Source organism: Equus quagga, chromosome 2 (assembly GCF_021613505.1).
Source record: "Equus quagga isolate Etosha38 chromosome 2, UCLA_HA_Equagga_1.0, whole genome shotgun sequence".
Lineage (NCBI taxonomy): Eukaryota > Metazoa > Chordata > Mammalia > Perissodactyla > Equidae > Equus > Equus quagga.
The window spans coordinates 152,946,739-152,962,640 of record NC_060268.1 but is presented as its reverse complement, the minus strand read 5'-3'; the positions used below and the strand labels follow the sequence as shown (position 1 = coordinate 152,962,640).

The following is a 15,902-nucleotide window of genomic DNA, read 5'->3' as shown; positions in this document are numbered from 1 at the left end:
AGAATGGAGAGGAGGGCGTCTCAGAGGCAGGAGGGCCTGGAGGGGGGCACAGGTGTGTACAAGTCTGGTGCTGTGGCTCCCCTCCCTGTGGCTCAAGGCCACGGGCACAGCGCGGGCAGACGGCTGCAGGGCACAGCATGGCTCTCCCCTCCTCTGCTCGCCCTCCCCAGGATGCTGAGGAACAATCGCATCAGCTGCATCCACAACGACAGCTTCACGGGCCTGCGCAACGTCCGACTCCTCTCGCTCTATGACAACCAGATCGCCACCATCTCCCCTGGAGCCTTCGACACCCTCCAGGCCCTCTCCACACTGTAAGTCCAGCCCTCGGAGGACAGGCAGGGCCGGGCCCCGACATCAGCCATCTGAACTCTGGGAACCCCCCCACCCCTCGCCATCCCAAGGGTACAGTCTTGTCGAGTGGTTACTTAAAAGGACTCACTTGGGGATGTCTGGGGCATCATGGTTTGCTGAGACGTGGGTCCTGCCATCTTAGAATGCTGCCTCTTGGTAGCTGTTGGGTGTCTGAGAAAGAGTGTTGGGTGGTTGTGTGGCCAGTACGTGGCGGGCGGGACAGGGCTTTGCGGGGACAACCCAGACAATTCGTGGTCACGCAGCCTGCCTCTTCCAGAAACCTTCTGGCCAACCCTTTCAACTGCAACTGCCAGCTGGCCTGGTTGGGCGACTGGCTGCGGAAGAGGAAGATCGTGACGGGGAACCCGCGGTGCCAGCAACCAGACTTCCTGCGGCAGATTCCCCTGCAGGACGTGGCCTTCCCTGACTTTAGGTGTGAGGAAGGTAACTCATGAGCCCCTGGGCGGTGGGGGAGAGGGCAGGCGGGCCAGGTCCGCGGGGTGGGGAGGGGGCGGGCAGCGCCTCTTGACCTGCCCTTTGGAGGGGTCCCGTGGGGAGGGGAGGCGCTGTAGAGGGGAGGGGCAAGGAGCAGGGAGACCCCTCTTAGTCCTCCGCCTACCCCTCCATAGTGGTGTCTTTGTGTTTTAGAAGAGCAATACTGTGCTTGTTATTAAGAAAAAAAAGGGAAAATATGGATAAAAGAAGGAAATAAACATTACCTATTAGCCCATCGCTCAGAGAAAATCATAGTTCACGTTGTAGTGTGTTTTCTTCATATATGTACATTTAACCCAGAGATCCGCCTCCTGGCTGTTCCTAAGTGCTCCAGACTCCTGGAGTCACCCTGTGCATCATATGTAATGGGACCCTCTTGGGCCCCCATCCTCCATGGGGGAAAGCTTGGTCACTTCTTGTGCCAATGTTCCTGTTTCCCCTGAATTCTCAATCTCTCTCCTATGGCCACTCCCTTCTTTCCCTACACGTGCAGAAGGTCGCCCCATCTCTCATTTTCCCTCAGAGCATGACCCACACAAGGCAGCGGTTGAAGCAGATTTTTACTGAAGGTGATCGAGCAAAGCTGCATCTCGGCCCAGCCGGCCTTGATCTGAGCCATGCTACAGGGGATTTCTCCCCACTGCCTACGGCTTCCAGCCCCCATCCCTGCTCCCTGGGCTCCTCCTACCTTGGCCCCCTCCTGCCCTCTCCAGTCTGCTTCCAGGGCCAGTTCAGCTCTCAGGCTGGCCCATCCAGGCCAGGGGAGGGTGGGACTGGGTGGGGACCTTCAGGTCCCCAGATAAGACTGTCAGGGTATTTTTCTAAACAAAATCAACGGATTTTCTAAGAACAATTTTGCTTTCAATTTAAAAAGAAAAATTCCATGGGGCCAGCCCCGTGGCCAAGTTCACGCACTCTGCTTCAGCGGCCCAGGGTTTCGCCGGTTCGGATCCTGGGTGCGGACATGGCACCGCTCATCAGGCCATGCTGAGGTGGTGTCCCACATGCTACAACCAGAGGCACTCACAACTAGAATATACAACTATGTACTGGGGGGATTTGGGGGGAAGAAGAAGAAGAAGAAGAAGGAAAAAAGAAGATTGGTAACAGATATTAGCTCAGGTGCCAATCTTTAAAAAAAAAAGAAAAAAGAAAAAGAAAAACTCCATACTATTCACATATATATTTTTATATCATTTTATATAATAGTAACTTGCTAGTCTTTTAAAAAAATTCTGTTTTTTTAACCTAACTATATATTTTGGGCATAGTCGTATGCCATTAAGTATCCTTCTAAAGCATTATTTTTTCCAAGGCACAGTTTCTTTTTATTTTTCTTATTATGAAGTGACGCATCATCATTTCTTTAAAAACAACCATCACAACAGACAATCCAGAAGGAGAATAAAAAGGTCACCATGTGAAGCCCCTCCCGCTTCCCAACCCTGGGTGACTCCGGTCAACATTCCGCTGTGTGACCTTCCCCATCTTTGCTGTGCGTCTCTGTGCATGTGGGTGACACACGTGGACCTTGCAGCATCGCCTGTGCAAACCTTTTTAAGCTGATGGTCTGTTGTCTGGAGGACACCACGACAGACACAACCCGCGGTCTCCCGCTTGGCGTTTAGGGACTTCCAAAGTTCTGGTGTCATGACTCAGGCCATCAGGAACATCCTGGAAGATAACTGTCCACGCATCTATGTGGTTTTCCCCTCAGAATGACTTCGTAGAAGTGAAAGGATGTGAATGTTTTAGAGATGTTGCTGCCAAGAGGCAGGAGAGTGTAGTGGTCAAGACGGCAGGTGCCCATGGCAGCTGGCTTGGATTCCAGTCCTGGTGCCACCTCTTCCAGCTGGGGGACCTCGGGCAGGTTGCTTAACCACTCCACCCTTAGCTTCCTCGTCTCTAGAGCGGGCTGATAGCACGTCCCCCAGAGAGAGATTTTGAGGACTCAGTTCATCCTTATCACGCAGGCCTGCATGTGACTGCCCTCCATAACCGATAGTCACTGTCACCAGCTTCCTGGGGCTCTCAGCAACTGTGACCATGATGTTCTTATTGTCCCTCCTACACCCACTCAGAAGAAAGGAAGGCACACAGCCAGTGCTCAGTAATATTTATTGAATAAATGAGTGAATCAATGAAGGATATTGTGATAGATGAACTCAGATTCTGCCAGACCTGGGTGTAGATCCTGTGTTGCCTCTGACCAGCCTTCTGACCTGAGCAAATTATTAACTTCTCCAGATCTCAGTGAAATAGGAATCCAGGCATTCATTCATTCAGGGGATCTATTTTGAGGGCTCCTGCGTGCCAGGCCCTGCACTAGGGGCTGGGCTCCTGGAGTGAACAAAGAAGAGGAAGACACAAGTCTCTGTCCTCGTGGTGCTTGCATTCTAGGGGTGATAGTGGCACCCCTCACTGCATTGTCAGGGAGATTATGGGAGATACGGTGTCCGGCACATAGTGGGTCCTCAAGAAATGGTATGGCTGCCGTCCCCCTTCCCTGCTGTGCCTGGGTCCACCTTGGATCTGAGGCAGAAGAAAACCTCAAAATGGGTCCAGGGGGCTTTGCCCCTGGTGGGGAGGGGTGCAGCCAGGAAGAGACTGACTGGGGCATGAGGTAGGGTCAGAGAGGGGCTTCTGTTCTAAGGCGTCCCAGAGCGGGGCCCTGGCTTAGGAGGCCCTAAGAAGGCGTGTCCCCTCATGGACGTGGCTTCCTCCTTCCTCCCCAGGCCGAGAGGAGGGGGGCTGCCTGCCCCGCCCACAGTGCCCCCAGGAATGTGCCTGCCTGGACACCGTGGTCCGATGCAGCAATAAGCACCTCCAGGCCCTGCCCAAGGGCATCCCCAAGAATGTCACCGAACTGTGAGTACCCCGCAGCCTGGTGTCGGGAGGAGGTGACCGAGAGCAGACATTAGCTGACTAGGGGCTTGGAGCTGGGGCTTCGCAGGGGACGCTGGTCTGAGAGGCTGTGAGCTTCTCCTTCACCTCCGTCTGCGGTCACCCGATGGCACTGTCACCCATGGCGGGCACTTTATCCCTTTGAACTAAGCTCTGCCCTTAAAATAAGAAATAACGTTACTTTTTCCACCTCACATCATCTCACGGGCATTCCCCTCTGTCAAAAACTCTCTCACTAAAGCTATTTTTACTGGTTGCATAATATCCCATGACATAATCGACTGTGATCTGTATGACAAATCCTTCTTTGTTGGCTGTTTAACTTGTTTCCAATTTTTCACTATGGTAAATAGCATCAAGGTGGACATCCCTCTGGTGACACCGCTGGTCAAAGAGCAGGGGTAGTTAGGACTCCTGCGGCCTTTCGCCTGATGACTTCCAAAAAAGCTTTTCCTTTGTGCTCCCACGGCCGCGTGTGAGATGGCCTTCTTGCCCCCACCCCCGCCCTTCAACACTGGGCGTCGTGCAGCTAAAATCTTTGTTGATTTGGCTTTGGTATCTGAGCTCGTGGGGGGGGCGGGGGGGGCGGGGGTCTGGACGTCAACGTGTTCGGCAGACAGACGGGTGGAGAGCTGGCCTTCTTTGACGGACACCTTCAGAGGGAAGGCTTGTCCTTCCTCCTGTCGCTGGATTGGTCCCTCCCGGCCTCCGTACTGGAGCCTTTCTTCTCCCTGTGAGGAGTGCACGAGGTTTTCGTTTGTGTTTCTTTCGTTACCTGCAAGCCTGGCCATTTCTTCACAAGCACATCAACCACTGCAGTCCTTGTCCTGTGACTCACCTTCCCCGTCCCTTGCATAGTTTTCTGTCGCAGTGTTAGTGTCCCCGTTTCCTCCTTGGTGCCTCCTCGCAACCCTGGGGGTCACGGGACGGGTAGGACAGCCTGCCTTCTTGGACTGAAGAGGCTGAAGTGCAGAGGCTGGGAAAACCACTTGACTTTTCTGAGCCTCAGTTTCCTCGGCTGTAAAATGGGGCTACTTGGGCATATTGACAAGGGCCACTGAGAGGATCAAATGCGAAGGGCGGGCAGCCCCTTTGAATGACATAGGTTGATGGTCAGGGGGAGTCAAGCCTGAGGTTGCTGCTCTCTGGACCCTTGAGGGGAGGGGGAGGCCGCCGTCGGTGGGTCCTGTGCGGGGAGCGCAGCAGGGGCTTCAGTTCCCGGCGCTTGGGTCGCTGCTTAGCAAGGATGGATGGCTGGTGGCGGTGGGGGGAGGGGCGGGCAGGTCGCATCTTGAAGCCCAAGCTCTACCCTGTAGACATGGGGAAACTTGAGACTCTTTGGAGAGATTCTTGCTGGGCTTGGCTTGAAGGACAATGACTAGGGTGGCAGTGTACGTAGTGGGTCTCAGAAGGGAGGCCAAGGTGGGGAGAAGGAGGCTGCTGCGGGAGCCCAGGCACGGGTGATGGTGCCCAGTCAGGGGTGATGCGAGAGCAGAACAGAAGCAAATGGGGACAGACCAGTGGGCAGGAGAAGCCAGCAGCTGTGGGACTGGCTGCCGAGGGAGGTGGAGAATCACATCAGCGTCCTGAGCCTGGGTGGTTAGGAACATGGACTGTGATGCTGATAGAGTTGGAGGAAGCCGGTTTGCGTGGGAAAACACCAAGCTCAGGTTTGGAGATGTTTGGATCTGGGGCTTCCACAGGACTGGCCTCATGCACCTTGCCCGCGGGTAGAGAGGGGCCCTAGTAGCTGGTGAGGGGCCTGGCAGGGGTGCCTGGGAGCTGTGAACATGCAGAGCGATCTGTTTGGCCAGAAGTGCAGAGCAGAGGGGGAAGGGGAGGGGGCCCGGGATTGAGCCCTGAGTAGTGCCCACAGACAGAGAGGAGGCCGAGAGGGCGAGACTGGGGGGCGGGAAGGAAGCCAAGAGAGGCTTCACGTCTCAGTGGCTTTTACCAAGTTCTTTGTATGGCATCTACCCAAACAGCCTAAGAAATTTACGTATTTTCTCCTCCCATAAGTGATTCCGGGCTGGCTGTGTGGTCTACATGTACCCAGCGCCAGGCACCGCCAGAGGCCCAGATGGTGGCACTAACTGCTTGTGTTCTCTCCTGTAGCTACCTGGATGGCAATCAGTTCACACTGGTTCCAGGACAGCTGTCCACCTTCAAGTACCTGCAGCTTGTGTGAGTATCCAGGCCACTTGAGGATCCCAGACCTGCCTCCGAGGACAGGAGGGCCATCAGCATCTAAATGTGGAGGGTCCCTACAGACCCCACTTCTGGCTGACTTTGTTTTTTTTAATCTCACCCCTTCCCTCTGGGAGCATCCGTGCATAGAGCTGTTTTGCCACCTAGTGGCCATGCTTGGGAATTGCATTGTTCCAGGCTCCCTTGGGTTGGACCCTGTCTGCTTCTGCCCAGCCATCTCCCCAAGCCTCCCTCTTGGCTGGTGATTATTGTTAATGTGGGTCATCCTTGCAAAGGTGGGAGCCAGAGCAGAAGTACAGGGTGATGGAAAACAGTCCGCCCTTGGCCCCCAAGCCAAATATGAAATACGGCAGCTACGATGTACATCTATAACTAAGTTTTTCTTTAGGCTAACGTCTGCTTTTTTGTTATTTCCACCTTTCACTCTTTCCACCCCATGAAAATAGACAAGCCTGAGAATAAGTTCAGCTCCTCTGAGCCTTCCAGCCTAATTAACACCTAACTTCAATTGTCTTTATCTGCTCATTGGCCAGATTCTAACAAAAAGAAGTCCAGAGAACATTCCATCTTAGTTTTGCTTGAAGCAGTGCTACTCACAATTTGGTCTGTGGACCAGTGGCAGCCCGAGAACCGTCGGTAGTGGGTCGGCAATTAGATAAGGAACTTGCGCCAGAATGTAAATCATCCTACTGCCTCCTTCATTGAGAACGTCTTGCTGTGACAAAAACGTTAGCTAAGCTAGCTGTGTGTTTCGTGTCATAGGTGACTGCATTTAGGCTCAGGTTCCTTGTTCGGACATCCAGTTCAAGGACTGGCTATTTTGAGTCGCATTGGCTTACAGAATTTTGAAGCTCCAGCTTTCTGTCTTTGCTGATGACCTAACGAATGTGTTTCGACTGTGCCAGCGAGGGGCTGCGTAGTGATTTGGTGGCTGGTGGCCGAGTGCCAAAGAGAGAGACAACCCTTCTTTGGTCTCATCTGAGGCAGCTCGGATAAACTTGAGGAGGAAAGGAGGGAAAGAGGGCTAATGTCGGGCCAGTTCTTACTGGAAACAGCCTGTCAGGGGTCAGGATACCACCCCCTCCTCATCATGAGGAGGGACCACACAGTGTACGGACTGTTCGTGAAGCACTCACATGTGTATCTAGGAACAATGAATGATTCTGAGTGAGACTGGTTGGAGGAAGGTTTACTAAGAGAAAATGAAGGCAGGGCACGTGGTTTCCTTTTACGAACATTTGCTGAGCCAAGAGCTGCATGAAGCGAGCAGATGTGAATGCCCATAAGCCCTGGTTCCTCCTCCCGAATGTCATGGTCTGGGGGACAGGCAGAAGGGAGAAGCGGGAGCATGTGACGTCGTGTGGAGTGTGAGTGCTCCAGCAGAGGAAAATGCAGATCAGGGCTGTGGCTCAAAGGTGGGCAAGTGATGAACTCAGGGTGCGGGGCTCGGGGAGAGCCAGAGTTCACCACATGGGCGGAGGGAACAGGATATCCAGGGGCAAATCCATGCAAGATGTGTGGGGAGTAATGAGGGAGAGGTGAGGCCAGACCCTGGAGGCCCTGGCAGGTGACCGGGCTAAAGGGTCTGGAGTTGGTGCTTTGGGTTTTTGGTGGGGAAGTGACCTGGTCAGATCTGTGTCATAGAGAGATTGCCCAGGTGCCCACCCCTGTGGAAGATGGATCGAAATGGGGCCAAGCTGTGGGTGAGAGATGAGGTGAGGGTTGGAGGCACAGTGTGAGGACAGAGATGACAGTGGCTTGACATAAGCAGAAGCTTAGGGGGAGGGGACAGATGTGACAGATGAACAGAGGTACAAGCCAGTGATGGATAAGACGAGGGATGGAGAGGGTGTGTGGAGGTGGATATGAGTGGATAGGGCAGGGTTTCTAGGTTGTCGGAGTTGTTGACTAGGATGCGAGGTGCAGCACGGGGCACGGGGGTGGGAGAAAGCACAAGATCTGGAGGCAAGTTTCAGTGTCTGTGGGGCATCAGGCCTGGGAGAAATTCATGAGAGAGGGCCAGCTGGGGCCACAGAGGAGGGCACCGTCAGCACACGATGGTGACGGAAGCAGGAGCATCCCCGAGAGCACCCAGAGTGGACTAAAGGAAGAGGAAGAGAGAGGTAGGGCCTTAGCGATCCCCATGCCTGAGGGTGGGTGAGAAAGAAGCACTTGCCCAGAGACGGAGGAGGCTCAGCTAGGGAGGAGGGGAGAGCGGGAAGACGTCAGGGGTCTGAGGAAAGATGGGGAGGTGAAAGGTTTGAGAAGAGGGCAGGATAGAGTAGAGGGCTGGGATGCTGCTAAACATCCTGCAAGGTGCGAGGCAGCCCCTCAAGAATCCCAAAGGATTGTAGGGAGGTCTAGTGAACCAGCCTGCATAGAGTGCTAGCAAGAGAGAAAGGAGAGCACCCACTAGATCTGGCAGTTAGGCGGCCCGTGCCCTTGGTGGGAGCATGTCCATGTTGGAAGGGGGCGGGAACCAGGCTATACTTGCCTGGGGCAGGGGGTGAGGAAATGGAGATATGAAGCCTGGGGGACCTAGCGAGTTCAGGGAGCAGGGTGGAGGGCTGTAGCTAATTGTGAATCACGTGCCTCTCTCCACCCCTCCCCACACCCTTGGAGTGGCAGCTGGAGCCGCTGGCCCACCTGGCTGGGGGGTGGCCGTGGGCAGAGAGGGGGAGGGCAAGGAGCCATAAGAGAGCCAGGGTTGAGTTCTTTCTTTCTAAACGATGATGCTTTTGTCTTTTCCAGGGACCTGAGTAACAACAAGATCAGTTCCTTAAGCAATTCCTCCTTCACGAACATGAGCCAGCTGACCACTCTGTGAGTCCCAGGGCGGGGGAGGTGGGGGAGGCACGCGGCCGCTGCCACAGAGACTTTCCCCAAGCCTGGCGGTTGCTCGCAGCCTGCAGACTCCCTCACCCTCCAGGGAGTGTGGCAGGGCTGCCAGCTGAAGAGACTTGTAAAAACATTTTTTATTGTGAAATACAGCACATGTACGGAAAAGTGCAAAAAATATAAATGTCCAGTTTAATAAATAATCATAAAGCTAGCACATGTGTAAACACCTAACGCAAAAAATAGAACACAGCTAGCACCCCAAAAGTCCCCCTATCCCTTCCTCGGTATTATTCCTCCCTCCCCCACCCTGAGGCAGTCCCCACCCTGACTTGTAAGATGAGATCTTGTTTGTAGTGTTGCCATCTCCATATGCATTTCTGCACAATGAAGTGTAATTGTGCCCATCTTTGAACCTTATATAAATTGAATCATACAGCATATATTCTTTTATTTGCCATTATGTGTGTGAGATCCACCCATCTTGTGTGAAGCTGTGGTCTGTTGATATTCACTGCCACATACTATTCCTTCTAGGAACAGGCCATACCTTCCTTATCCGTTCTACTCTCCATGGATATTTGGGTTGTTTCCAGTTTGGACTATTGTGGACAGTGACCCTCTGAACACTTTTATGCCCGTATTCTAAGATATTTTAGTGACTGCTTTAATTATTTTCCAAGTGACTGGCTGGAAAGTATTAACAAACATGGCTTATATATGTCTGGAGCTTAAGAGTGTATCTCATTCACCTTCTCCACACTTCATTTTACAGAAAATGTGCCAAGAACTTAAAATTTTCCATTAGGTTCTGCTGTAGTCCAACACTAGAGCCAGGGCGGGGTCCCGACCCAGCCAGGCCTGCAGGAGCAGCATGCCGGCCCGAGGCCACGAAGTGCGGGTTCCAGTTTCTCACCTGCACTTGTCTGCCCCAGGCTCTGCTAGTCAGCTGGTTCCTGTTCCAAAGTCTTCAGGAGCCTGGTGTGAACCTGCCGTGGTCTAGGGCAGTGGTTCTCAACCAGGGACCATTCTGCCCTCCAGGGGACATTTGGCAATGTCACAGCTGGAAGAGGGCGGGGCTAGCTACTGGCATCTCATGCGTAGAGGCCAGGGATGCTGCTCAACATCCTGCGAGGCACGAGGCAGCCCCTTAAGAAAGAATTGTCAGTAGTGCTGAGGCTGAGACATCCTGGTCTAAGCGACCCTGCAGCTGCGAGGGAAACAGAGCCTTTTCCTGTGACAGGAACGTCTTCTTTCTCTTATTACTTTAGCAATAGCTTTACCGAGGTGTAATTAACATATGATAAACTACACATACTTAACATGCACAATTTGATACATTTTGACTTGTGTTCACACCCATGGAACCATCACCGCGATCAAGATAGTGACCACTTCCATCACCCGGCGGAAGTCTCCTCGTGCCCCTTGATAATCAACCCCACCCCGCCCCTCCCAGCACCCAGCCTCAGGCAAACACCAAGCTGCTTTCTATAGATGAGTTCACATTTTCTAGAGTTTTACGTAAACGGAATCATACAATAGCACCCCTTTTTGGTTTGGCTTCTTTCAGCCAGCATAATTATTTTGACATTCTTCCAGGTTGTTGCATGTACTGGTCGTTCCTTCCTTTTCATCCATGAGAGGTATTCCATTGTACGGATGCCCCGCAGTTTTGTTTATCCATTCGTCCATTGATGGACATTTGGGCTCTTTCCACTTGGGGCTACTACAAGTATCGTTTCCCTTATTGTCAGGCTGCCTGTCTGCCCTTGATGGGTTCATTTATTTGGAAGCATTTGGGGAGAGTGGTTTAGCCTGTGGGCTCTGGAGACTGAAAAACTGATGAAAACCCAGTCTACCAACTTAATAACATGGCCCTGGGCAAGTTCTTTCACCTCACGGAGCCTGTTTCCTCGTCTGTATGACGGGGCTCGTGATGGCCCCTCCCTCATCATCACAGCTTCCTAATGGTAAATTACGATACATGCCCAGCCTGCCCCTGTCCCCTCTGGAGGTGATGCACTGAGATGGTATGCTCCCGGGGCAGGTGCTTGTCAGGGTCAACTTCACAGGGCCTGCACCTGTGCCCCTTGCTGGTGCAGCCTCCACGAGGGGATGTCCTCAGTCCTCCTAATAGTGGCTCCCCGTTACTGAGCCGTTATTGGGAGCCAGGCACCGAGCTGGGAGCTTCCCCTGGGGGGTCTCCTTTAACCCGCAGAAGAGCCTATCAAGTTGGCATTGTTTTTGTCCCTATTCTATTGCCGAGGGAGCTGATTAAGGCATAAAGGGGTGAGGGGACATGCTGGAGATCACTGGTTTACTAGGCCAGAGCCTCAGCCCACGCTCTCATCCACTGCTTGGCCTCCCCCACAGAGCTGCTGAGCAAAACTGCCCCTGTGTCCTGAGCACTTCCCTGGGCCTGCAGGGGCCTGGGCGGCACTGTGGTGCCTCCCGCCTCATTCTTCCCCTCTCCCCCACTTCCTCCTCTCTCCCTTCCTCCACCTCTCCCCTTTTCCTCCCTCCCTCCTCTCTCCCTCCCTCCCTTCCACAGGATCCTCAGCTACAACGCCCTCCAGTGCATCCCTCCTCTGGCCTTCCAGGGCCTGCGCTCCCTGCGCCTACTGTAAGTCTCCCCGCTCTTCATTCCTCCAGGGAAATCTGCCCCACTGAGGGCCCTGCCACCCACCCAGTGGGCAGTAAGGTCCCCACATCTGGGGCCCCAGTGGGGCCAACTATGTCCAAAGGTGGGAGGCCAGTCCGCTCTTATTCAAGCCTCTGACAGAGACTGAGGAATGAATGGGACACTATCTGAGAAATGGGGGTTGCTGTCTGGCCCCAAGTCGTGTTAGGGGTGAGTGTTGGGGGAGGATGTTATGGGGCAGCATCCAAGATAATCTAGCCCTTCATTTGTGAGTCTCCTGTTCAGATGGAGAATGCTTGTTTGCAAGAGATTCGTGAACCTTTTCTAAGAGTTCCCACTGTGAGGTTTTTGCCCTGTGATCAAAGCCCTCTGTCACGCCTGTTGTGATGGCCTCTCATGTATCTATGCATGAGTGGTCTGGCAGCCCCTCCTGGGGCAAGGTGACATTCTTCACCCCCAGCCTATGGCTTCCCAGAGTAACTTCCTTACCAAAAAGATGCCTACTCCCTCACGTTCCTGGCCCAAGTGAGGGAGGGCACACGGTTGCACACGTTCCATGTGTTATATAAACAGAAATGGTGCTTGAGTTACTTATGATGGCAAAAACAGAGTCATCCAAAAGGGCCAAGGGGCAGGGTGGTCTATGTGGATTATTAGGGGCTCCCACTCACTTGCTGGTGGCCAAGAGGACAGGGTCTCTGAGCTGGGGGCCATCTCCCCCATAGACTGAGACATCTGAGGGGTAAGACGCCAAGTCCCTCTCAGCAGAGGGCCACGCCCATCCCTCCATCAGTGCTCACGTGTCTCTCTCTAGGTGAGGCACTGACGGCTTCTTCTCTCCTCAGATCCCTGCATGGCAATGACATCTCTACCCTCCGAGAGGGCATCTTCGCAGACGTGACCTCCTTGTCTCACCTGTAAGTAACTCTGGCCCAATTCTCAGGGCCTCTTTGGATTTAAACAGAACTTGGATTCCAGGAAAGACCTCACCTCCTGAGACTGTCAGAGTTTGTTGCTTTTACCTGAAACTAATTAAGGTTGTGAACTTCACGTGCTCCCCATCTCAGGCTCTTACACATTCTGTCTTTCATCAGTCGCAACAACGGAATTTGAGAACAGTTCTTCACAAGCAGTAATAAAAGTAGTAATGACCATTTATTGATTGCCAAGCACTCCACCTGCATCACCTAATTTAATCCTCACAGCAATCCTACAACCTAGGTAGTGCTATTCCCATTTTACACGTGAGGACACAGGACCAGAAAATGTGAGAAGCTCACCCAAAGTTGTGTAGCTGGTGGCGCTGGAGTCTTCTGTCTCTGTCTCAAAAGCCCGTGCTCATAAGCATGACACCAGTATTGTGCCTCTGACATCACATGGTGGGGGATAAGCTCCAGAAATTTCCTGACCCCAAGAAGTGGTATAATTGGATATAGAATTGCTTCCAAAACCATTTAGCTGACAGCATCATGAGGATTCTTAAAAAATAGTAAGCTCAATTCCTCTAAAAGCTAAAAGTAGAATTCCCATATGACCCAGCATTTCCATTCCTAGGTATATGCTCAAAATAATTGAAAGCAGGGACTCAAATAGAAACTTGTATACCAATGTTCATAGCATTATTTACACTATAGCCAAAAACTGGAAACAACCCAAGTGTCCATTGACCAATGAATGGATAAACAAAATAAGGTGTATACATACAATGGGATATTATTCAGCCATAAAAAGGAATGCAGTTCTGATATGTGCTACAGCATGGAGAAACCTTGAAAACATGCTAAGTGAAATAATCCAGACATAAAAGGACAAATATCGTCTGGTTCCACTGATATGAGATACCCAGAATAGTCAAAATCATAGCTACAGAAAGGAGAATGGTGGTTTCCAGGGGCTGGGAGCAGGGGAAAGTGGAGAATTTTTGTTTAATGCATACAGAGTTTCTGTTTGGGGTCATGAAAGAGTTTGGAAAGAGATAGTGGTAATGGTTGCACAATGCTGTGAATATAATTGAGGCCACTGAATTGTACACTTAAAAGGGTCAAAATGGCAAACTTTGTGTTATACATTTTTTACTACAATAAAAAAAAAAGAAAAAAGCAATGAGAAGAGTGATGTCAACAACATGGCAGAATGAGTTGTTCCCTTTGTCTCTCACCCTTCCAACTAAAACTAAATGGACCTTCATTGATCAGTGGAGGATACACATACAGCACATCAGGACGCCTGAGAGACCCATGCAGCTATACATCTGAAGGGGGATGGAGGGGCCAGGCCAGTGGTGCAGTGGTTAAGTTTGCACATTCCACTTTGGCAGCCCAGGGTTTGCCAGTTTGGATCCCGGGTGTGGACATGGCACCACATGGCAAGCCCTGTACATGTGGTAGGCATCCCGCATATAAAGTAGAGGAAGATGGGCATGGATGTTAGCTCAGGGCCAGTCTTCCTCAGCAAAAAGAGGAGGATTTGTGGCAGTTAGCTCAGGGCTAATCTTCCTCAAAAAAAAAAAAAGAAAAGAAAAGAAAAGAAAAGAAAATGAAGGGGGATGGACTACCCAGAGGGAGGTGGTGGAGATAGGTGAGCACTCTCCAGCCCCCTGGCAGCCCTGTACATGTGTGCGACTGCTCTCCCAGCTGGAGTGCTCATAGCGCTGCTGCGACCCCAAGGGTGGGAGTGCACCTCGGCATGACTGTGGGAACAGTTGATGGCAGCCCTGAGACACCACATGATCACTTTCCCATCTGGTGAGAGGGCCCACAGTGTTGCCACAGTCTCTAGGGAGTGGGCCAGGCTTGGACCCAGTGGGGAGGCCCAGCCCACCAAACACAATGGCTAGTGTGACCTAGAAAGAGGTGGCAGATCTGCGTGCCCAGGGGAACAAGTTTCCAGCTTCTGTGAACACCTTTAGTACTGCTGTGGCCCCAAAGTGGGGAGCACATCTCGGCAGCACTGTGGGAGCAGGTGGCAGCAGCCCTGAGCCTCCGCATGATTGCTTTCTCATCCAAGGGGATTGCCCACAGGGCCACTGTGGTCCCAAGGAGTGGCCCAGGCTTGGGCAGGCATAGCTGACAAGGATCATAGCAGGCTCAGATCACACAGCTTTTGACCCCCACCCAGTGACAGCAGGTGGAAGCTGCAACCAGATACTATCACTATGCAGAGGCACAAATCCATGCAATCAAACAGTATGAAAAAATAATATTAAATCTCCATACAAGAAGGAAAATGACAAGCACCCAGAAATCAACCCTGAAGGCACAGAAATCTGTAATCTAAATGACAGAGAATTCAAAATAGCTGTCATAAAAGACTCAGCGAGTTACAAGAGAGTCAGAAAGAACTGTCAGAAAGACAGTTCAATGAAATCAGGATCAAAATTAATGAACAGAAGGAGTTCATCACAAAAGAGATTAAAACTATAAAGAAAAACCAATCAGAAATGTTGGAGGTGGAAAAAATAATGAATGAGATAGAGAAAAATTTGGAGTCCTTAAATAACAGAGCTGATATTATGGAGGTTAGAATCAGCAATTTAGAGGATAGGAATATAGAAATGCTTTAGATGGAGGAGGAGAGAGAACTAAGACTAAAAAGAGATAAATTCTCCAAGAAATATCTGACTCAATTAAGAAATGCAACATAAGGATTATAGGTATTCCAAAGGGAGACGACAGGGAGAAAGGAGGAGAGAGCTTCTTCAAAGAAATAATAGCTGAGACCTTCCCAAACATGGGGAAGGAGCTGGAATTACAAGTAAAAGAAGCTAATAGAACTCTTAATTATATCAATGTGAAAAAACCTTCTCCAAGGCATATATTAGTGAAACTGGCAAAAATAAATGACAAAGAAAAATACTAAGGGCAGCAAGGCAGAAGAAAATAACTTACAAAGGCACCCCATTAGGCTTTCAGTGGATTTCTCAGCAGAAACCTTCCAGGCTGGGAGAGGGTGGAATGATATATTCAAAATTCTGAAAGACAAAAACTTTCAGCCAAGAATACTCTATCCAGCAAAAATATCCTTCAGATATGATGGAGAAATAAAAACTTTCCCAGATAAACAAAAGCTGAGGGAGTTCCTTGCCACAAGATCCCCCCTGCAAGATATAATCAAGCAAGCCCTCATACCTGAAAGAAAAGAAAGGGTTTACAAAGCCTTGAGCAAGGAGATAAATAGGCAGACACAATCAGAAAATTACAACTCTCTATCAGAACAGATTAGCAAACAATTATGACATTAGAGACAGAGGGAAGGAAAGCATCAAGAATAAATATAATCACTTCATTTTAAGCACAAACTCACAACACAAAATAGAATAAGTTGTGACAATAGTACCTTAGAAGAGGAAGAGGAAAAGGATGGGATCTGCTTAGACTAAGGGAATAAGGAGCTATCAGGAAATGGACTATCTCATTCGTGAGATCTTTCATACAAACCTCACAGTAACCACTAATTAAAA

The 15,902-nt window shown here is 51.1% G+C and overlaps 1 protein-coding gene across 1 annotated transcript in view; it reads left to right on the top strand.

Annotated features, from left to right (window-relative positions):
- SLIT1 (slit guidance ligand 1) overlaps positions 1 to 15,902 on the top strand; it is a 160,408-nt gene that overhangs the window by 117,772 nt on the left and 26,734 nt on the right. The window contains exons 18-24 of the mRNA XM_046652826.1: positions 171 to 314; positions 632 to 798; positions 3,585 to 3,717; positions 5,869 to 5,937; positions 8,713 to 8,784; positions 11,354 to 11,425; positions 12,289 to 12,360. Coding sequence (XP_046508782.1) covers positions 171 to 314; positions 632 to 798; positions 3,585 to 3,717; positions 5,869 to 5,937; positions 8,713 to 8,784; positions 11,354 to 11,425; positions 12,289 to 12,360 — 729 coding nt within the window. The remainder of the gene's footprint in view (positions 1 to 170; positions 315 to 631; positions 799 to 3,584; positions 3,718 to 5,868; positions 5,938 to 8,712; positions 8,785 to 11,353; positions 11,426 to 12,288; positions 12,361 to 15,902) is intronic.